The following is a 17,390-nucleotide window of genomic DNA, read 5'->3' as shown; positions in this document are numbered from 1 at the left end:
TATGAGGAAAGTAACGACTTTTGAGTAATTTTCCAAGAACCGAATCTGGTTTCTCCAACAACCGCCACGCTTGCTTTTCCAACAATGCTTGGTTAAATTGTTCAAAAGATCAGAACCTCATCCCACCATCTATTTTAGATTTACACAGTAAGTGCCATGCTCTCCAATGTATTTTCGATCCATTTTCATTCGATCCCCACCAGAAGTTAGCCATCATAGATTCTAGCTGGTTACCGACATAGACTGGAAGTCGAAAACAACTCATAACATATGTTGGAATAGCCTAAACCACAGCTTTAAGAAGCACTTCACGCCCCCCAGCTGAAAAGATTTTCTCATTCTGATTGTGCAAAAGGCGCCAAATCTTCTCTTTAATGTCACTAAACAGGTGTTGCTTGTCACGGCCAGTGTATGATGGTAGACCCAAATATTTTTCATGGCATTCACAGATGGGCATGGAGAGATGTCTGTGAAAAAGAATTTGTGATGCCAAGGTGGTGTTTGGAGAAAAAGACATTACCGACTTATCATGGTTTATAAGTTGGCCTGAGGCACGGTGATAGATGTCCAAGACTTTCTTTATAGTAAGACATGAACTTTCATTGGCATGACAGAAAAGGAGACTGTCATCAGCAAAAAGCAAGTGAGAAATCGGTGCAGCGTTTCTAGTCAGCTTAAGCCCAGTCAATCGTCCTTCATCTTCCTCAAATTGTAACAATCTTGATAGGCCCTCGGAGCAGATGAGGAACAGATATGGAGACAAAGGGCAGCCTTGGCGTAAACCGCGAGTTGGGGTCAAGGATCCAGAGACTTCACCATTGACATTAAAAGAGAAAGTATTTGTTGAGAGACAAGTCATGATAAGGTTGATCCATTGTTCAGCAAAGCCCATTTTCCTCATAACTTCTTGAATAAAGCTCCATTCTACTCGGTCAAAAGCCTTACTCATGTCCAACTTAAGAGAGACAATCTGTTTCCTTCCCGCTGTTCTATTCTTAATGGCATGGACAAGCTCGAAAGCCACTAAAATATTGTCAGTGATGAGGCGATTTGGCAAGAAGGCACTTTGAGTTTCTGAAATGATATGTGGGAGAACAACTTTAAATCTTGCAACAAGAACCTTGGTAATGAGCTTTGAAATGACAATGGAAAGGGTAATCGGTCGGTAATCTTTCATGTTCTGTGGCTTTTTATTTTTGGGAATCAAGGTGATAATGGTACGGTTCAAGGGAGTTGGGTCAGCTCCATCATTGAGTACTCCCAGCACTGCCTTGGAGACTAAATCCCCCACTAAATCCCAATGTTTTTGGTTAAACATGGCGGACATACCGTCAATTCCAGGGCTTTTATCCGGACTCATACTTTTCAGCGCTTCATCAACCTCCGCTCTAGTAAAAGGCTGAGTGAGACCGTAGTTCATATCAGTAGTGACCATGACAGGGATTGTTTCAAGAGCAGAGGACGTTGTAGCATCATCCGTTGGAGAAGCTTGAAAGATATTCTGAAAATACTCTTCAATTACAGAGACCAAATCTGAACGTGAGTGCACTTTGAGGCCAACATCATTAATTAGAAATTTTATTTTGTTATTAGATTGCCGAGCTGAAGCTTTCGTGTGAAAGAATTTTTTGTTACGGTCTCCTGAACTCATCCATTCCACCCGGGATTGTTGTTGCCAATATATCTCCTCTTGTTCTAATAAATCATCAAGTATTGATTCAGAGGTTTTGAGTTCTTCCATGATGTTGTTTGATCGAACCAAGGTATTGTTGAGTTCATTGACACGGGTTTGAGCTTCAGCAACCCTTTTCTTCATACGGCCATACTTCCCAATGTGCCATTTTTGCAAGTTAGTGGCACAACCTTCAAGATTATTAAGCACATTATTAATAGGATTATGGGAAAATTGGTCTAACCAGCAGTGAGAGATTATGTCCCTACTTTCAGCATCAGCTAACCAAAGCTTTTCAAAGCGGAAACGACTTCTTCTTTTGGGATACTGCACTAGTTCATCATGAGCTGCAATCACAGCAGTAATAGCTCTGTGATCAGAGTGAAAATAGTCCAAATGAGAAACTCTTGGTACCCCAAACACATTGTCCCATAGATTATTAATAAAACACCAGTCGAGGCATTCTTTTAAGGTTGTGGCAGCAGTGCGGTTTTTAATCCAGGTGAAAGAATCACCCTCATATGGTGTGTCATTTAAATTGCAATGGTCAAGACAAGCACGGAAGTCATTCATCAAGCGTTCATTTCGCAGTGGGCCTCCTTCTTTATCAGCATTAGATAGAATCTCGTTGAAGTCACCAATTACAAGCCATGGCTGGTGAGGAGAATTATCAGCAAGCCTCCTCAAGAGGGTCTAAGAAGCTACTCTGTCATGAGTAGCATGGGCGCCGTAAAAAGTCGTGACGTGGAAAGAAGGGCCATCTTCGAAAGCCAAAGAACAATCAAAAAAAGTGTCTCCAAAATGGGAGAGCTTGACACTGACATTATCTTTCCATAATAACATTAAACCGCCACTCAATCCAACTCTTGGGGCCTCTAAACCATTCAAAAAATGAAGACTATTACGAAATCGAGTAGCCGAATTAGAACCGAGTTTTGTCTCCATAAGAAACAAAACATGGGGCGATTGTTGTTGAACAAGAAATCGTAAATGTCTGAATGCGTTCGGGTTCTCCAAACTCCGAGCATTCCAACTTAAGATTTTCATGGAGATGGGCATGGTTGCATAGCAACCTCCGTTGTTGAAGTAAAGGTGGTTGTAGAATCCGCATTTGCAGAAACATCAGTCACAAAGTCATCACCTCCTAGAGCAGTTGATGACGAACCATTCAGAAATCGGCTTCGTTTGAGCATTTTCCTAACAGACATAGTCTCATTTGGTCGCTTCGGAATGCAATTTGGCGAGATATTTTCTTGGCCAAGAGAGGTCGTGACATTTGGGGTTGTAGTGGTGTAGGCTGGTGTGGTGGAGATATGAGAGTGGAGTTGGGAAATGACTGGTGAAGTTGAGTGAAAGGAGTGTGTTGGTGGGTAGGTAGCAAAGACATTGGCGGAAGAAAAATGTGGAAAGGAATTGTAATCAATATTAGGCATATATATATTGGAGAGATCTGTTGTAGATAGGGAGGGGTTGATTTGTTGTGTTTGTGTAGAGGAAGGAATTGTTTGGTTGATTGATTGAGTAGTTGGAGTGGAGATCATAGGAGCAGTAGAGGCAATGGATGATTGGGTTGAAGCATGAGTATGAGGGTAGGATGGGGACTGCTTAGGTGAAGGATGGAATTCATTTATCTAGTAACATGGCATCCCGAACCAGATGAGTGTAATAAGGTGTTTGTTGGTGATGACACAGTTTGGTCATGGTGGGAAGTGGGGTGAGATGAACGTGAGTCTAGAGAAAAAGGTGAGGATGAAGACTCCCCATGAAGAAGAATTCTTGGCTGAGGTTGGCCACGGGTTCGAGTTGTCGGTAGTGAGGGTGAAATGGAGTTTCTAGCCAACCGAGTGAGAAGTGGCCAAGCATTGGCTTTGGAAAAGTCTGTACGATATCTGTCATAACCATTTGTTGGAAGCTTTGACCCTTTCATCCATGGCCCGTACTGAAAATCATCATCATTACCGTTGTCCATTCGTTCCATGAATGCCACACATCGTTCAAAAGGATGGCCAAGACAGCCACATTCGAAACAAAATTCAGGCAGCTGCTCATATCGAAAGTCGACCCAAAATTCATCCTTAACTTTTGGAAGTTTGATCATTTGGCCTCTCATAAGTGGTTTAGTGACTAGAAGTTTGACTCGGATCTGCAGGAAAGGACCCCATCCCTCATTAGTAGAATCATCATGAACTTCTAAAAATTCTCCAATGATATTCCCTAGTGCTTCAGCAAGGAACCGTGACTTACTTAGGAAAGGTAAGCGACATATTTGCACCCAAAAAGGAGTATGAACCATATTTTCCACTGTGACATTTTGCAGAACATCTGACCCCAAAAGGATAATCAAGTGGTTTTGAAAGTGCCATAGTTCTTTGTTGAGAACTCGTTGTTTATCACCCTCACAGGCAAAGCGAATATGAAAGAGACCTTCTTCATTTTTATATTCAGTGATCGTGACGGGGTATCGTCCCTGCCAGTGCCCCGACATTTGATCTATGCAGCCCGGTTTATAGACATTCTGTGTGGTTAAGACCCTTGCTAAAAGAGCAAAAACAGGCTGCGATGTTGCTGAGCCTAGAGTAGCAACGTCAGGCAATGTGAGAATAGAACTTTCCTCATCAGTGAGAGAAAGAGCAGAGTTGATGTTGTCCATAACAGAGTGCATGGGAGTGAAGGAAGTGGTGGGATAGTGACAGAGAAGGAGGACGCCGGCGAAGGGCAAGAAGAGCAAGGAAGGTGGGAGCAGTTATCTTCAAAGGATTTTTGAAAAAGGAAAAACAGTTAAAAAGAGAAAACAGTTAAAAATCCATAACTTCCACAGACCCAAAAAAGGGCACAATACATAATAAGAATTGTACTTCGAAAGATTATACTTTTGTTAACATCATGGCTCTTTTCCTTATATTAAAAATACAGTTATATTTATATATAGAACATTTTTTTAATAGGTATTCAGATTTTTCTTAATTAGATAAAAAAATTAAGCATAAAACTTAAAATTTTATAATACTATCTATGAATGGATAATACCCATTAAGAGTGCACCTATATATAAATATATTAGATTTTTTATAGTTAAATTCTTTCAATTATTATTTTACTTGAATTAACTATTAACATAGACTCTTGCTTATAATGAGTAATAGTATAAATTTGATTGGATAAACACCCCTAAACAAAAGAGAAATTTAAATTTATATATTCAATTTAACTACTTAATTAAAAAAAATATAAAAAAATACTTTTTTTACAGTATATTTATTAAAGGTATGTTTATATGAAAAATATTTAAATTAAATTTAACTTTATTTTATCATTTCTTTGCCGAAATTATTTTTCAACCAATGGAACAATCTCAATCCATAGAGATTTTTCTAATTAAATAGAAAAATTAAACATAAAAACTTAATTTTTTCTACTATTACCCATTAAACATCGCCACAAAATGTAGGATGTCAACCTCGTAGTGGTGTAGCAGCGTGTTGGGTACTAAAAAAAATGTAACAAGTTTAACCCCGCCAACATGTGAAATATGTTGGTTAAAAACTTCATTCAAGATAATCAATGGAACGTGAGCCTTGTCCAACAATGGTTCCACCACAAGGATGCGAGACAAATCCTTAATATCACAATGTTCGATCGACATGTTGAGGACTCTTGGCTTTGGCTCCCGGAACCGAGTGGAAAATTCACCATCAAATCGGCCTACAAAACCATAAAAAATCTGAAGACCAATGCAGGGGCCAATGAAAAATGGAGAAGCATATGGGGAGCAAGAATTCACAGCAGATTAAAGATGCTATGGTGGAAGATTTTATCCAATAGCCTACTCACAAGGGGTAAACTTCTAACATTCTTTGATATTAGAGACCCGGGATGTCCTTTCTACTCTATGACCATCGAAAATTCCTTTCACATGTTTTGGGAGTGTCACTTCGCTAGAGCTGTGTGGTTTGGTTGTTCTTGGCAAATTCAAACCAGCGAGATAAATATCGAGGATTGGGATAATTGGTTGATGTGGTTCAAAGCGGGCAATAGAAGACCAAAAGATCTTAGCTTTCACGCGTTCTTAGGATGTGCGGCCATTATCTTTGAAAAAGTTTGGAAGAAAAGAAACTCTATTATTCACCAAAGGAAATCCACTCCAATCAAGGTGATAATTTCTCAAGTCAATAGTCGTCTGCTGGAAAACTCTAAGGATCACTCCCACCCTGATTCTACTATGCTCAAGTGGCTCCCTCCCCCTGAGGGGTGGAGCCTGTGCAATACTGATGTCGTCATTGGGCAAAATCGAGGGGCTGGTGCAGCCATTTTCAGAAATGAAAATGGGGTAATCACGAGTATGTCATCTTCCAAAGCGACTCAACGGGTTCAATCAACGCAATCGACTGCAAAAGGACAGATATCTCAGGCTTCAATCATAACATTCAGGACCTCATAAAAAAGTTCCATGTTCTCATGAAGAAACTTGATCTCTAGGAGATCAGTTGGATCCCAAGAATTCACAACGGTGTGACCCATGATGTGGCCCAATGGGCATGTCGATCAAAGCAGTTTGGAAGAATCGACTTGTCCAATTTTGACAGTTTCCCACTCCACTTGGAAGTGGATGCCTGATTTGGTTCGGATACTTTGTCTTTCCGTTTTTTAGTTTCCTGTTTTAGTGTTTTTTACTTGTTATGGTCTCCTTTGTTCTGTTTGCCCTGTTGGTTTCCAGGGCTTCGGCCTTTTCTATTTCCTGTCGTTGTATGGTTTTTACTCTGGTTTGCTCTTTTGGCACCATTAAATCAACAAAAAAAAAAACATGTGAAATATGTGATGCCGTATCTTCAGCGTTGTATAAAAATGAAAACATGTAATGAAAGAACAAACCATACTTCCTGTCAAAACTGTCCCATTAATTTATTACAAACAGCTAATTTGCTATATATAAATATATTTTTTTTTTCAAAAAAAAAATAAAGAAAGCAAAGCTTTGCTTAGGTGAGGAAGAAAAAAAACTTCATAACCTAGATCTAATACAACTCTAAAACTAAGTTACAGCTTACCTTACATACCAAGGATGTGGAAAATTTCACATTGGTCTGTACACTACAGTGAAAAAATGGTCAGTCAAATTGGCAAAACTTATGGCAATAGAATTTACGACACCAATTGCGAAGAAATCTGTCTTATTGTGTTGTGCAATCAAGAAGCGGGCTTCTTGCTGTTTCTCTTGACAGCTTTGGCAATAGCATTAGAAATCTCTCTTTTCCGCTTTATGTTGTTATTGTTGATGTTGATGTCGTTGTCGTTGTTGTTATTGTTAGCATTGCCCATGCTGTTGTTGTTGCCACCCAGACTTGCTGAGCAGGAACTCTTGCCTTGAATTTCTAGAGCATCCTTTACAAAAAACTTTAGCCTCCACAAAGTGGATTCAGTCTGCAAACGGAATAAAATAGGCATTAACCATTTTGATATCAGCATGATGCATTGGACACAATATAACCAAAATGGGCAATTAAATGTGAAATGAAAATGACCACCTGAGCATCAATGTCAAGGTCCACCTCTTCAGCAGTAGCTTGGAACCCAGGATTATTTTGAGCAACAATCTCCAGTGCCTTGCTGAGATCTTCAGGAGACAATTTGGTGAGAGATGCCCCGAGCTTTCTTTTCTCTTCTACTGAAATTTTTCTACATCCATGGTTTAAGATAATTAGATTCATAACCATCAATAATATGTGCAAACAAACTCGTGTATTTTCAGTTATACAAGCAATGTTCCCGACATCCTGATGGTAAAGTTACCAGGAATTGGGTATTATACACACAAGAGTGTGCAGAATGCAAGGGCACACTGCAAAATGAATATCCGAAGATGAGACATACTACTATAAGCCACCATCATCATGTTAAAATAAATGTTCATAGTAGGTGGTACTATAAGCCATACAAACTCAAAACTTCTAAGTTCTAACAGTGTCAAGAAAAATTTACATCCTTAAAAAGTTCGCACACATATCAGGCATACTGTAGAAACAGTTCAAAGTTGTGAATTAACAAATTCCTGGCTCCTGCTGGTTCATAGAGGCAAGGTAAGATTGTAAATCTCCCACCCAACTCTGTCAAACATTCTACTCTCATGCACACCCAATACCAAATAGAATTTGGATAGTTAAATGGAATTTGATCACACATGAGAATCATGAATGAAATTGTCAATATATTATTTTGCACTAGAGGAAGGGAAATTACAGAATGGAAAATAAATAAATAAAATAATGGTTAGTAGTGTCTGTAGAATGAATAGTTTGTTAAGGTGAAAATGTATTACCACATTTTAATACATTTTCCTAACTTCCATAATTTGTTGGGGGACGGGATCAAATCCCTCTAGGTCTTGTTTGGACTTTGGACTTTAAGAGGTAAAAATAAAAACAAATCTATAAGAATCTATTTTCTAATATTGTGATTGAGTAAAATAAATTATAAATTCTATTGTTCAAATAAAAAATAATAAACTAAAATTCTTTTTCTAAAAAATTAAAACTTAAATAAGTAGTACAATTTTATGAAATTTAGAATAATTACAAATATGTACAATATATATATAAATATTAGGTCTTTTTATAAAATTTGTAGATTTTCTTCTCTCTTTCCCTATTATTTCCTTTATGAAATTTTCTTTGGTAAAATCCAAATTCAAACAAGGGCTTAGTATATGATAAGTAAGCCATCATCACCTTAATTTCCTCACTATTCATTTTTTATATTTTGAGATGGTTGTGTTGGAAAATTCAATGCAATGCACACACAAAGATAAATTCATTTTACACCAGATATAGGAATAGATCTGTCATTACAGCTTTGTTTTTATTGGGGCAATATAGTGGATTTAACTATCAAAATATACATAATTTAAAGTATAAATCAAACCTGCACTTTTGAACAACCATTTCTCGAAGTTCTTCCAAATGCAGATCAAGCTCGTGCAGCTGAAATAAGTGCATCATGATATAGCTACAAAGTTCAACCATCATACTTCTCTTAAAGTATAAAAATATCTTAAAGCGGAAATATATGACACTTGCAAAATCATTTTCAAATTGCTTGAAAGTAAATCATAATTATTTAGAAGTGATTTATCCCTTTTAACTATGACACACCTCATTGTTTATATCTCTAGCCATTTTGTTATGAGCCGCCTCATAAACAAGCTGAATGTTCATCTGCGCTTCTGCTTCCTCCTCCTCTCGTCTTTTTTCCTGTAAGCATGTTGCTCTAGAAGTTTAGTGGTGAAGTATTCAACAAGTGCCCATGTCCATAAAAACAAACAACTAATAAATGAGTGGATCAAACAAGCAAATACCTCTTCTATAACCTTAGGCAGAAATTGCAGCCACTTCTCCTCAAACTTTTTCAGCAAAGTTTTGGCCATAACATGAACGTTACTTCTCTCTTCATTATATTTCATAGCATTTTTGAAAACCAACCTTACATCACCACAAATTTGTCGAACATTTTTATATCCAGTGCCATCGTTAGCCTCCATTTGGTTTTTTATTGTATTAAAATCCATTGGCTTGTCAATAACCTATTAATTGAAAATTCAATAAGATATTAAGAAGAAATCTGAGACAATAGCATAATGCAATCAAGGATTTTCTTGCTAAAGTCAAGAAAAGAGCATTTAATTACAAAAGTTAACTATGCAGGAGAAGAATTCTAACTAGCTATTATAATCTCAATACATCCTCAATAAGGCTAAATACATTAACAGTGAGCCATAATTTATAAATATATATTTAAAAAAAATTACAAAGAGTGCCACTAGACCTGTGAAATAAATCTTGTGTCAAGAACTCCAAACACAAACGCCTAGCAAGTAATATTTATCTCACACCTAGTCTAGAGAACATGTTACACCGCCTGTACTTATCATGCAATCAACAGTTGAATACTTTATAATGTACATATTTCCCATGACATCCAGTTGAAACCATAAAAGGCAGAGAAAATATATTTAAGCTTAAACTTCACAAATTGTTACATACATATGTAAAATGTGCAAGCCCATGCTACACATGTTTGTGCATACTCCTCGTTTTTCACAAGTATAAAATGTGCAAGCCCATGCTACACATGTTTGTGCATATGACTCTCTCATATTCATGTTGAAGCAAATGAGAGAAAATTGTTTTTATTTCTGATGATTTCTTTTAGTATATACAAAGGGTATATATAATACAATGTGAACACTAAATGAAAAAATACATTAAATGTAAATTTACACCTAATTGCTAGCTTGATTTCCTACACTCCCCCTCAAGCTAGATATATACTAAACATTCCTAATTTTGAACTTAGTTCCCTAAAATTAGGACGATGGAGAGCTTTGGTTAAGATATCAGCAGCTTGTTGTCTCGAGGGAATATGCTTCAAGGTGATGATCTTGTTTTCAATCTTTTCACTGATGAAGTGACGATCAATTTCAACATGTTTGGTCCTATCATGATGAACTGGATTCTTTGCTATTGCTATGGCTGATTGATTGTCACAGAGAACGTCTATTGGGCCTTCAAGTTTGATTCTGAGTTCATCAAGAAGACGTTTCAGCCACATTCCTTCACAAATTCCATGTGCTAAGGCACGAAATTCTGCTTCTGCACTGCTGCGAGCTACCACTTGTTGCTTCTTGCTTCGCCAAGATACGAGATTTCCCCAAACATAGGAGCAAGACATCGAATGGATCTTCGATCGTTGAGAGAACCAGCCCAATCGCATCCGTGTATATTTGAAGATTTTTGCCGAGAGTTTTCCCGAACATTAACCCTTTTCCGGTGTTCCCTCGAGGTACCTAAGAATCCGGTAGATCGCATCCATGTGTTCCTCAAAGGGATTATTGAGAAATTGGCTAACAACACTCACGCCGAAATAAGCTTATGTCGTGCCGAGTGTGAGTTAGGTATATTAGCTTTCCCACAAGACGCCGATATCTTCCTGGCCAACTTTTGTTCCGTCCGTCCGTACTTCAAGTTTGGTATTGTGGTCCATCGGAGTTTCACTCGCTTGCATCCGATCATCCCCGTTTTCCCGTAAGAGATCAATGACATATTTCCGTTGAGTGACTGAGATACCTTGGCTGGATCTTGCAACTTCCATCCCCAGAAAGTATCTTAATTGGCCTAGATCTTTAATCTCAAATTCGCTGGAGAGAAGCTGCTTGAGATGAGAAATTTCTTCCACGAAATTACCTGTTACCACAATATCATCGACATAAACAATCAATGCTGTTAAATTTCCACCAACTGAGTGTTTTATAAACAAAGTATGATCTGATTGGCATTGGGTGTAACCATCTCCTTTCAACACTTTTGTAAACCTGTCAAACCAGGCTCGAGGGGATTGCTCGAGGCCGTAGAGAGATTTTTTTTCAGCCTTGCACACTTTTTCTTTCGAGAATCCTGGCCCTCAAATCCTCGGAGGAATGTCCATGTATACTTCTTCCACAAGGTCGCCGTTAAGAAAACGCATTTTTTACGTCAAGCCGGAATAAAGGCCATTCATTGTTGGCAAGAATAGACAACAATCCCTGATGGTGTTCAACTTAGCAACAGAGCAAATGTCTCTCGGTAATCAATACCATACGATCAAGGGTGAATCCTTTAGCCACTAATCGGGCTTTGAATCTTTCAATACTCCCATCGACTTTATACTCGACCAAGAATATCCATTTACAACCAACCGTGCGTTTGCCATTTGCGTATCCGTGATAATCCATGTTTTATTCTTTTCAAGTGCTTTTATTTCCTCCATTGTGGCAGCATTCCAATTGGGATCCTGTAGAGCTTCCTGAACCGAATTTGGAATCTGAACTTGATCCAGAGTGGTGATAAAAGCTCTATAGGTAGGAGATAAGCTTGAGTAACTCAAATAGTTGTGAATGGGATGTTGAGTGCAAGAGCGAACACCTTTCCTGAGAGCAATGGGAATGCTTAGATCGTCAAACACATCTTCTTCCACAACAGGTTCAACTCTAGCATCTTCCCCGTGTTTGTTCAAGAATGAATGGAATCGATTATATTCATGACTTTGCCGAGTTTGAGTGGTAGCTTGTTCAATGTGGGCAAGATTTTTCTTTTTCCTTGAGTAAACCCGATTTCTTTGTTTGGGATGTGGACAAGGAGTTTTTGGCTCATGTGAATTGGCCGAATGGTTGAGCTCTGCCCTCGTTGATAGGAATAAGACTTAAGGAAGGAGCCGGGATGAGGATTTCTTGGCTCATGTGATTTGACCGAATAGTTTGGAGTATGAGTACGTACTTGGATGATGAGTGTTCAAGCAATGGTGTTGTCGTAAGAATGAGGATCATTGAGTGAAACAGGAGGATGAGTAGTTTTTGGAGCAAGGGTGTTGTCAAAAGAAGAATGAGGATCAATGAGTGAAACAAAGTCCCAATTTTGTAGTTCTTGATTATGATTCTCCCCCTGAACTGCAAATTTGGGATAATAAGACTGTTCCTCAAAGAAAGTAACATCCATGGAGTTGAACACTTTTTGTGAAACAGGACAGTAGCATTTATATCCCTTTTTATTAGATGAATAGCCAAGAAGGATACATTTCGTGGCTCGAGCATCAAGTTTGCTACGATGTGAGGAGTGAACATGGACAAATGCAACACAACCAAAGACACGTAAGGGAATCTGAGACACAAGATGTGAGTGGGGATATGCTTTTAGGAAGATTTGCAACGGAGTTTTGAATTTTAATACACGTGATGGCATTCTATTTATGAGATAGGTAGCTGTGAGAACTGCTTCACCCCAAAATCTTTTTGGAACATGGGATGAAAAAAGTAAAGATCGGGCTACCTCTAGTAAATGACGATTTTTGCGTTCAGCCACACCATTTTGTTGTGGTGTGTCTACGCAAGAACTTTGATGAACAATCCCATTGGATTGCAAATATGATCCAAGTACAGAATTGAAGAAATCACGAGCATTGTCGGTTTTTAACACTTGGATGTTTGTTTGGAATTGAGTTTGGACCATTTTGTGAAAATTTTGAAAAATATGACTTGTTTCAGATTTTTCTTTCATGAGGAATGTCCAACTTAGGCGGCTGTGATCATCAACAAGTAATAAAAACCAATGTGCTCCACTGATATTTTGAATTTTGGATGGTCCCCATATATCACCATGAATGAGTGAGAATGGGTGAGAGGGTTGATAAGGTCTTGGAATGAAAGAGTTGCGAGAGTTGCTTTAGAAATTGACAAATATCACACTTGAGAGACTGAGGATTTACATTGACAAATAGGGATGGGAACAAGTGTTTAAGATATACAAAATTTGGATGACCTAGACGGTAATGCCATAACATGATAGTATTGATTTTATTGGATTGATTTACTGAAGAAAGAGATTGACCTTGGGAGAAACAACAACGATTTCCATGATTAAACATGGGGTTCTCGATTTTTAGCAGATACAAGCCCTTACTGAACTCAGCATAGCCAATCATCTTCCCCGATTCCACATCCTGAAAAACACAAAACTTAGCAGCAAACTTAACTTCACAATTAAGATCACTACTCAATTTGCTTACAGAAAGTAAATTGCAATCAAGTTTTGGAACGTAAAGGACAGAATTTAAGACAAGACTTGGTGAGATTGTTATAGTTCCAATTCCATCAATTCTAGAAGTCGAACCATCAGCTATGCGAACAGTCCTTTCATGAGAGCACTTACTTAGAAAAGAAAATAGAGATCTATCACCTGTCATATGGTCAGAAGCACCAGAATCCACAATCCAAGGGTCATGAGGGATTTGTTCTGCCATGGAGAAAGACATCAAGACAACACAAGTATATAACCCCAGAGGAGACGAATAGTGAGAGAGGACGCCGGAAAAAAACGTCGCTGGAGTTGGAGAAGAGTCTGAGATCAAGAAATATGAGAGAGACGATGCCGAAAAAACACCGCAGGAGACTGCCACGCGCGTACACGCGCCGGCGCGTGGAGAGGGTCGCGACGGAAGGAGGTGGCGCGTGGGGCCCACGCGCAGCTCAGATGGAGGCCGGACTTTTGGGTTTTGCCGATCGGAGGTGGGACAAGCTCCCTGGGTCGGAGGTGAGAATAGAAAACTACTTTTAATTAATCTTCTAGGATAAAGCCTCCAAACCCTAATTTTAAGAACCCTAATTTTAAGGAAGGGAGTTTGAGAAGTTTCAAATGCTCTGATACCATGAAGCAAATGAGAGAAAATTGTTTTTATTTCTGATGATTTCTTTTAGTATATACAAAGGGTATATATAATACAATGTGAACACTAAATGAAAAAATACATTAAATGTAAATTTACACCTAATTGCTAGCTTGATTTCCTACACATGTTATACCTGCAAACTACATTGGAGATTCAAGAAGGAAGCAATAAACTTTACCTCATAGTAGTCATGCAAACCAAGACCTTCAACATCTACAGGCTGCATAAAGGGCCAGGCCCATTTGTGTCTTGTGATCTGGTTGTCAAGTCAGATAAATGTGCATTAGAAAAATAACTTGATGCAACATTTGTGCTTTAAGCATCCATTACAAACAAATTACACAAGATTACAATACCAAGATGCTATAAAGAGAAAATTAGAATAACAGCTCTCCCAAAGGAAATAACCATCACTATAAGATCAAAAGAAAATAAAACCACCATCAATGAGAAACTTGCCTGGCTCAAAATAGTTCCAAATTGGCGCATGAGGTCATGCATTCTCTTTGCAGCAGCAGCTTCCCTTTTTGATGCCTCTTGCTGCTGCTTCTTAAGACTTGGGATATGTTTCTCCTTATCTTTATCTTTTGAATTTGAGCTGCCTTTAGATGCCTTTAGCTGCTTCTTACTTGTACTAGAGTTGAACTGCTCTACCTCAATCATTTTTTGCTCAAGCTGAAAGTAAGTCAGGATAGGAATGGCAATCTCAGAAACATATTATAAAACCATTTAGAATATAAAATGAAGCAGCCCAAATAGCATAATAACTGAGGAAAAACAAATACTTGAAAAACTAGGTAGAATTAGTTCCCAAGCCATAACAGATATTCTTACCTCCTCAATCTTCAGTGAAAGTTCATCTACGAGATGCTGATAACCCTCTACTTCTTCCACATTATTATAACCACTAACTGTTGGAACATTTAAAACATCTAAAACAGGTACATCCATTGAGCTTGCCTGACAAATTCCACAAAAGTTAACAGTTATTGAATAATCAATATAACAAAATCACACAGGCCAACAAGACAAATGTCACTGTACACATGGGCCCAAGCATACAAGCAATGTACAACAGCATGACCGGAAAAAAAAAAAAAAATTCCCACAATCTTCTACTAAACCCAATGACTAACAATGTGTAACTGCCCCAATTAATTAAAAGATCATGCTCTCAGTCTTATCACCCAATTTAACAATATTTTCAACATAGAAAAATGCCTGCCTTTTAGCTAACCACGTATAGAACTCAGCTAATTGAGAGAGCAACTAACATATCGATATGGCAACCCACTTCAGGAAGCTAATGCATTTGGGTATTCCACATTAGCTATAATTTGAACACCGTTGGAATTATAAAAGTTGTAATGAGAGGTCCACTACTACCCTCAAGCTGGTATTTAACAGTAAGAAAATAAGTTGAAAAATGAAGAATTTCTTTTTTAATTCAAATTTCAAATGATATGTCAAAATCAAACTAATAAACATAGCCCATCAAACAAACCCACCAACTAAACTAACGTGAACCTTGATATGTAACTTGAGTTCCTACATTCCCAAAATGAATACAAATTTAAACTCAATCAACCTAGATTGAGCAGCACAAATTAAATATAGGACATTTTCTTAACTTACTTTTTCGGTCAAAATGTTACATCCACAGGTCGTTTAGTTGCCTTAAAATTCAAACTTCTTTTAGATTAAATTGCCAAAGAGCGTAAAGAGTCTCAAAACAAAAATAGAAGTATAAATAAAAAAACTCTGACTCACATTTCTAATGCTTTCTCGGGAATCAAACAGGTCGTGAAATTACAATAATTAACAATACACAAATAATTCAAGAGAGAGTGAAAGAGTGGGGGAGTGTTATGAGGAGTGACAGACAAATTGAGGCAAAGAAAGGTTTTCGTACAAATTCTGTGTGCTTTTTTAAAACAACAAAATGTTATAAAACTCAAACAGATATGATAAATAATATTGTACGAGCTCTTTCTTCTCTTTTCTATTCAGTGTACATCCTCTACGTGTACCTCTACTTTTAGTTTAATACGTAAGATGCATCCAACATGTATACTGCTACTAGTTGACATGCACTAAACAGATGCAGAAGATTGTTACCAACAAACATTCAAACACTCCACTTTATAAAAGAGTAAACTATAGCTAAATAGCTATATTAGCATTGATAAATGAGATATTATACCAGTTAGCAAAACTTAGTAATGTTGAACAACTGGGATAAATTTTTTAAAGCAATTAAATTCCGATAACTTTTTTCTTTTTCTTTTGTCCTTCCCTTGATGAATGAGAGAAGTGAGAGTGCTACTAAAAGTTCTTTATACTACTCAAATTAATTAACCATAACCTATATAGTTAAACTTAAAGAACTAGAACACTGTTAAGGCTGAAGAAAAACCAGTGAAAAGAGCATGGGATTTGGAATATCACTTCTCTCTGCTTTTTCCACTATCACAGCTTAAAATTGTACAAGAAACTTTTAACCAATATCTAACCAAGATAGCTATTAAGCCAAGAGAAATGTTATGATACCTAAGACATAATCATGGAAGTAAACTTAAAGAAAACTATATGAGCCTAAGCAATGTTACAAAACAACTGAGATAAAATAAAAAAAAAAAATCGAGTCTACAGGGAATTTTGAAGTTACCTTCGGTAGATCGTCTGCTGCGAAAAACTTTAAGAAACTCGGCTCAAAGCTTCTCGACATTAATGGCTTCCTCCATGTCGCTCAGCCTTATGCTCTCAGTAGTAATCAAAAGTACTTCATCGTTTCTATAAATGATTTCATTTTCAGACTCAGTACTGCATTTCAAAAAATTTGAATCAAAACATATGTAGAAACGGAAAAGAAACTTCCATATAAGATACCTGATAGCGCGGAAGTGTATAGAACCGGCGAAGTGGTTGACCAGAGCACCCACCGGGAGTGGAAGAAGACAGGGAATTTTAGGGTTTAAATTTGTGTGAATTTGAGAAAAAGATATAATAATGTAGCTATGGTGGAAGAGGAACTGTGATGGGCTTAGGTGAAGAGACGCCGCCTGGAACCGCCGAGGGGAAGCAGCTGTTGTTTTTTCTCTGCTAGGTCGCGCGAGAGATCGAAGAGAGAGAAAAGAATGTAGGATCTGGGGCTCCGCGCTTGGGGTAAAACAATTAATAATAAAAAAAATAACTAATTAGTAATTTTCTCCCCGAACACATGTACTAAATCGTGTTCTTTTAATTTTTTTGGCTGTTAAAAATTTTCCCAAACTATTAAGATTATTAAATTTAAAGACTTTTGTCTAATTTTAGTAAAACATGGATAAAAGTTCAAGGGGTATGGTTTAATACATATCAAAGTTTGAGGGCATGATTTGGTAGATATCAAAGTCTGAGGAGCATGGTTTAGTACATAAACAATCACTGAAACAGTAAAATTGAATGAAATTAGACAAAAGTCCTTAAATTT

General features: G+C 37.6%; 2 protein-coding genes across 3 annotated transcripts; one reads left to right on the top strand and one right to left on the bottom strand.

Moving 5' to 3' along the window:
• Window positions 1–5,300: 5,300 nt before the first annotated feature.
• Window positions 5,301–6,110, top strand: LOC115720075 (uncharacterized). The gene has a single exon (XM_030649237.2). It carries the CDS (start codon window positions 5,301–5,303, stop codon window positions 6,108–6,110), a length of 810 nt encoding a protein of 269 aa, XP_030505097.2.
• Window positions 6,111–6,528: 418 nt separating this feature from the next.
• LOC115719701 (transcription factor GTE6) lies at window positions 6,529–17,068 on the bottom strand. 2 transcript variants are annotated; one of them, XM_030648847.2, is made up of 10 exons: window positions 16,808–17,068; window positions 16,587–16,741; window positions 14,753–14,878; window positions 14,378–14,593; window positions 14,097–14,174; window positions 9,021–9,245; window positions 8,818–8,916; window positions 8,588–8,646; window positions 7,195–7,345; window positions 6,529–7,090 (listed from the first exon to the last, which is right to left on the bottom strand). In XM_030648847.2, exons 2-10 carry the CDS (start codon window positions 16,644–16,646, stop codon window positions 6,857–6,859), a joined length of 1,248 nt encoding a protein of 415 aa, XP_030504707.2. In that variant the 5' UTR covers window positions 16,647–16,741; window positions 16,808–17,068; the 3' UTR covers window positions 6,529–6,856. The 2 variants fall into 2 exon arrangements, with proteins under 2 accessions (XP_030504707.2, XP_030504706.2); XM_030648846.2 differs by having other exon boundaries at window positions 16,587–16,711.
• Window positions 17,069–17,390: the final 322 nt, after the last annotated feature.

The sequence above is a fragment of the Cannabis sativa genome, chromosome 2 (genome assembly GCF_029168945.1).
Source record: "Cannabis sativa cultivar Pink pepper isolate KNU-18-1 chromosome 2, ASM2916894v1, whole genome shotgun sequence".
NCBI lineage: Eukaryota > Viridiplantae > Streptophyta > Magnoliopsida > Rosales > Cannabaceae > Cannabis > Cannabis sativa.
Note: the sequence above shows the minus strand (reverse complement) of the source record. Positions and strands in the feature narration are given on the sequence as shown.